This window comes from Triticum aestivum, chromosome 2B (assembly GCF_018294505.1).
Source record: "Triticum aestivum cultivar Chinese Spring chromosome 2B, IWGSC CS RefSeq v2.1, whole genome shotgun sequence".
Classification (NCBI taxonomy): Eukaryota; Viridiplantae; Streptophyta; class Magnoliopsida; order Poales; family Poaceae; genus Triticum; species Triticum aestivum.
In genome coordinates, this window is record NC_057798.1 from 140716623 (window position 1) to 140722350 (window position 5728).

The 5728-nt window shown below is 49.5% G+C and overlaps 1 protein-coding gene and 1 pseudogene across 1 annotated transcript; both read right to left on the bottom strand.

Annotated features, from left to right (window-relative positions):
- Nucleotides 1-465: 465 nt before the first annotated feature.
- On the bottom strand, nt 466-1882 carry LOC123043924 (transcription initiation factor TFIID subunit 11). The gene has a single exon (XM_044466529.1). It carries the CDS (start codon nt 1788-1790, stop codon nt 954-956), a length of 837 nt encoding a protein of 278 aa, XP_044322464.1. The 5' UTR covers nt 1791-1882; the 3' UTR covers nt 466-953.
- A 1215-nt stretch (nt 1883-3097) lies between these two features.
- LOC123040836 (probable pectinesterase 66) overlaps nt 3098-5728 on the bottom strand; it is a 6894-nt pseudogene continuing 4263 nt past the window's right edge.

Below are 5728 nucleotides of genomic sequence, written 5' to 3' on the forward strand. Positions count from 1 at the left end.
CACGGACTGATGGGATGCCGTGTTGGATGGCAAAATGCATCTACACCGCTCGGTTCGGACAGATACGAGCAGTTTGAGAGTCCGCGTTGAAGATGCCCTTTGTGGAATATCATTTTAGCGGTTCTTTGGATTGGAGTACTAGCAATTAGTTTTAAGAAGAATTTTTAGGATTCAGTTTTGCTAATAATTTGAAGGATGCGCTTACAGTAATTTATGTTTTGGACTTGGAAAACCAAACAAAGCTTGGAAAACTGGATCCTTAAATACCCAACTATTCCTTTTGCGAGGGCTCTGAATGCCCAAGTTGACATGCTCTTCGAGCGAGAGATAAAGATCAGCTCCTGAGAAGAAAATAAATCTGCTACTACCTGGCACTTGCGAAAAAAATGCTAGCTAGCCTAATTTGAGGATGAATTCTTCATCTGGCCTCCACTTGGATTAAGATCATCAACAGAACAATTTGAGTACGTACGAATGACATTTGTATTGCATATCTTGCAGACAGCCTAAAATTAGACAGAGTAGCACGATTACAGTTACAGTTACAGTTACATTTTTCTTATTTCTACTTTGCTATACGGCAACCTATATTGAGTACCCGAGCTTTGCATGCATGGTCTCCAAACATATCGGGTGCTCGTGTACAAGTACAACACACACACACGCACACCATATCTATAGGTACACACACAATGTTGTCACATAAAACTGCTAAGCGTATACACCACATCTGCTTAGCCCAAACGAGGCCGTGGTATATACGCAGTAAAACGCCGATGGCAAACCCGTGGTAACACGGCAAAAGATCATACGAGGCGGCATCCTTGATTACTTGCTATGCCGCACTTACTTACCAGTAAGGATTCTGAAGTAGGATCGGTGTACGTAGCTGTAGATAACCAGTCTGTGACTTGGCTCCTCTTCCTCCTCGCGCGCGCGTGCGTGCATGCTTGCTACATGGCGCGGCCGCCGCCGCAGCGGTAGGTGATCTCGCAGGTCTTGCCGACCCGGACGGTGTACTTGTGCTGCGGCTTGACGAGGAACATGGGCAGGTGGAGCAGCGACTCGCACACGCACCCGGGCTCCACCTCCTTCAGCCACCGGCAGCAGTCCCGGTACGCGCGGTGCTCGTCCTCCTCATCGTCGTCGTCGTCATCGTCGTCATCGTCCTCGTCCTCGTCCTCGTCCTCGTCGTCGTCGTCCTTCTCGTCGTCCTCGTCCTCATCCTCGTCCTCGTCCTCGCCGCCCTCGCCTTCGTCCTCCCCCTCGCCCACGTGGCGTCCGCGGCGGCGGCGACGACGGCGGTGGTGGTGGCGGCGCCTGCGACGAGTCCGCCTAGTGCGACGGTGGCCGGCACGGACAGTGCCGTTGCGGGCTACAGCCACGTGGAGCACATCAGGGTCGGCCGTGATCAGCGACGTCGCGTTGCCACCGCCGCCGCCGCCACCACTATCATCACCTCCCCCGCCCCCACCTCCTCCTCCGCCTCCACCGCCGCCACCCCCCTTGTCGCCTCCACCGCCGCCGCCCCCCTTGTCGTCTTCATCGTCGTCCTCATCCTCGTCCTCGTCCTCGTCCTCGTCGTCGTCGTCATCATCCTCGTCGTCCTGGTGGCGGTGCTCCGGGCTGGTGGGCGGGAGGATGGCGCACGCCTGGCTGGCGAGGGCGAACTGGCTGCCGCAGTACTTCCTCACCTGCCCGAGCTGCGCCTCCACGGCCGGCGGGCCGAGGAAAGGGACCAGCAGGACGGCTGCGAGCACCGCCACGCGAAACGCCGAGCCGGCTGCCATGGCTGGCACGCCAGAGGCCCGACCGTGGACGGAGATCGATCGATGCAGCTCAACTCCAGTTCTTGGAATGGTCTGGGTGTGGTTGCTGGCTCGCTCGGCGCGCACGTTCTTATAGGCGCGTAGGTTGGTTGTTGTTGGGGAAGTTGGATGCGTGCGTGGGGTTTTTCTTGGCATGTCTGCTGGATTTGGTGCGAGGGGCGGGAGTAGGAACGTGGGTGACGAGTTGTAGGTGCTTCATGCCCGTGGCGTGGGAGTTCTACTGGTCTTGTGCTGTTCTTTTTTCATTTGGAACATTCGACCGGTCATGTCTCTGTATTGTTCAGTTTGCAAAGGGGCAGCAGCTCTTTGCGTGACTTGCTTATTTTAAGTGGCCCTTTGACCATCATTTTAATGTTTAAGCAGCACGGCTGCAAAAGAATGATTTAGAGTTATGACTTCACTATTTGACTATCTTCGCAATCGCTCGAAGGTAAAGGGGAAGTCGATTTAACACAATGCGGTCAAAAAAAGTCGATTTAACACAATGCGGTCAAAAAAAAGTCGATTTAACACAAAGAAATGTGTAGTGAAGATAAGTTGCTACACCGATTTTTATTTGCAATTGCTATTTTTTAGTTTCCCCCATTTTTTGTGTTTCTGTCAAATTTTTGGCTGGTGAAAATTGCAGATCTAAAGATGGAAACAACATGGGTGGTCATGACATTACTAATACAGGTGAGGTGGGAATGACATGGTTGGTCGCACGGTCGCCCAAGGAGTCAAGTTCGAGGGCTGACGATGCGGGAGCAGAAGGGATGGCTAGGTTAGTAGCGGCTCAAGTAAGGCAGAACGACAAGGCGGTGTGGCGGCAACATTGTTTGTGGGTGGCAAGGGATGACAGTTGGGCCGGTGATTGCGAGCAGGTCGATGGCAACGCCGAGCAGAGGAGATTGATCGAACCTTTTTTTTTTCAAGCAAACAAAGAATAGTTGTTTCCATTTTGTGTGTGGCTAGGTCTTAGTCGACTGAGATTTAACCAAGTCTCAATCAAATGACTAACATATAAAAATGTAGAAAAACTAAAAAGAATTGCATAGATCTCCGTGCAAGATCTCACAAATATAGTATCAACTGGGATATAACGAAGTCTGTTTTTATTAGGTTTTTTAGATCTTTTTATTAGGGATATATGCTTGTCATAATTCTTAGGTACAATTTTTTTGGGGGGGAAGGGGGGGGGGGTGATAATTGAATCCCCTCTAAAATTCTCCATTATTTCTTGTAAATGAAAGGGGGGCGCACATACGCTTTTTTAATAAGGACTGAAATTCTGTAAAATTCCAACGAAAAACTTAGTTCATTTGTGCTTGTTGGTCAATCCTAAGCCCTTCTCTATTGCATCGGATCATAAACCTTGGGTGTAGTACATCTCGATTTATTTTGCTACTACTAGTTCCTAGCTGTCCGGCCACAAGTGCCCTCAACTAGGGTTGATTGGATAGCCAACCATCATCGATGAACCTGATGTCCACGAACCTCTGCACCTCTGCATAGCTCATGTGCTTCTCCCATGGCACTCTCCCGGCAGTGCCGGAACCCGGGCCACTGCATCCGACCTCCGCAAAAGTCACCTGTGACCTGACAAAGAGAGACACCGTGCGCAAGCATATACAAAACGTCAGCCAAAACAGCACAGAGTATGCGCACCGTGAAACCAGGAGCAGTTGCTTACACATCTTGGCCGGGCGTCCACTTGTCCCACCCCTGCGGGACGACGATGCCGGCCATGTTCACCTGGAAGAACACCACGGTGGCCTGCTCGTTCCACGCGCGGCCGAGGTACTGGCGACCGGAGCCCATGATCGCGCCGCCCTTGAACACGAGCGCCACGTTCCTGCCGCCGGCCCTGCCGTGCGCCGTCACCCACCCGGCCTGCTAGGACCACGCCGGCATGTTGGACACGAGGGTGCAGTCCTCGTAGATGGACTGGCCGTAGCCGAAGATGAAGTCGACGCCGCCCTCGACGACGCAGCGGCGGAAGTAGTGCCGGCCCATGAGGTCGCAGAGCGTGTCCTGGAACCCGTGGAAGGCGCAGTCGTAGAACGCGCCCTTGTCGCCGTCGATCAGCACGGCCACCGCCGGGTGCCCGCCGTTGAACGTGTTCTGCGTTGCGTGACAGAGCATTCTCCCGTTAGAGAATCTTCGTACATGCATGTGTCACCGGCAAGTACTTTGTGGACTGCACGTCGTAGTTACCTTGAAGGCGATGTTGCGGGCGACGAAGTTATCGGCATGGACTGTGAAGGTGGCGCTGGTGTACGTCGGCGAGACGTCCGTGAGGTTGCGGCGGTGCCGGCCCGTGATCGGGGCGATGCCGGGCGCGTCGGTGCCGTAGCCGTGCCCGTCGAAGTTGATGTCGGTATTGAAGGAGCCGTCACCTTGGAGCAAGATGAAGCCTTTCTGGCTTGGGATTGTCACCTTCTCCCTGCATGCATGCATGCACAAATTAACGTGTCAGCAGGCCGGTCATGTAAAATTATCAGAGTAATGCTACACCTATGGAAATATTTTTACGTGTTTAACGTAACCAGCCAGGTGCTAGTTAAGGAAAATTACGTAGAAATTTAAGTAAGCTTGCATGGATGTAGGATTATCAGAATTATCATATCATCAAAAGCTAGCCTTATTAATTACTTGAATAATATAAAGTTGACCATACGACCCTTTTCGGTTCCACCCAACAACGACTAAAAGCACTAGAACTTAGCAATCAAACTCCCTAAATGCATAGGTTCTTAGCTTTCTGTATTAGCTAAGCTCTCTTCATTTAATTAGTTGTAGAATCTTAGTAGCATGTAAAGTTTGTTGCCTGTCTTTGGCATGTATAAAGTAAATATTATTCCTTAAGTACACATGGAAATATATTTGAACTGACTCTAGATGAAATGCCAATAAAATCTGCCATCATCCAAATATATGAAATTATGGTTATAAAGGTGCATAAAGTAAGTGATGCTCATAATCTATTTTGGCCCAAACATTTCCCAAATACATTCTACCAAATCAGTTTTGAGTGCTCTGTGAGTCGCTCGATCTCAGATTCTTGCATCCCTTTGTAGCACCTGGGCATAACCAATATGTCACCATGGGCGAATACTGATGGTAGGACAATGGATGTGCCCACCTTCTCGTTTAAATTGAGAATATTAATCATATTTTATCTCTCATCCTCGACTACCATATTATGAAAATGAATCAAGTTATCATGACATTCTCCATATCACCCTGTCATACAAACATGACCCTCGTCATACAAATGTGTTGGGCATTGCAAAATAGAGTCAACCATGCAAAACACCAAAAGCACACTCATATCCTTCATTGCCCCCTCCTGATGTGCAGCAAACAACTCATATTTTCTCTCCTCTTTAATTAACATGCCATGTCAAATTTTTGCCTATGTGGCGGCTTAGCACCTGTAGAGGATGGAGCACTGGGAGGTGTCAAAGGTTGGCTATTAGTCTTTCTCTCTTTCTCTTTCTTCTCCTTTCATGCTTTTACCTACGATCACACTATAGGCTGGCTCTTGCATAATAGCGTACTACTTCTCTTATTTCCTTATCCCTCTTCTTCACATAAGCAAAAGTGTCATGTAAGAAGGCTTATAGCCTACTACTCCTTCCGTTCAGGTGCACATGATGCCTAGTGGAAACAAGAGATTCCAAGAGTATTACTTGTGATTGTAATTTTGTATCCTTTATAACCCATGCATCACCTTGTTCAGCTCCCCTATGCAGCAGCCTTTTAACTTCGCTGCTCTCCTTCACAGACATGATATCTCAATCTTTCCATCTCCGCACGTGCAGGATTAAATGTCTCTTTCATTTGTTTTTCAGGGCACATAATAGACTCATTTCCTCGATGCCAAACATAACGCATGCCTATCACAGTGCATCTCT

Excerpts from the sequence above, each read along its gene's own strand:
- LOC123043924 (XM_044466529.1), bottom strand. The coding sequence starts at position 1,790 with ATGGCAGCCGGCTCGGCGTTTCGCGTGGCGGTGCTCGCAGCCGTCCTG.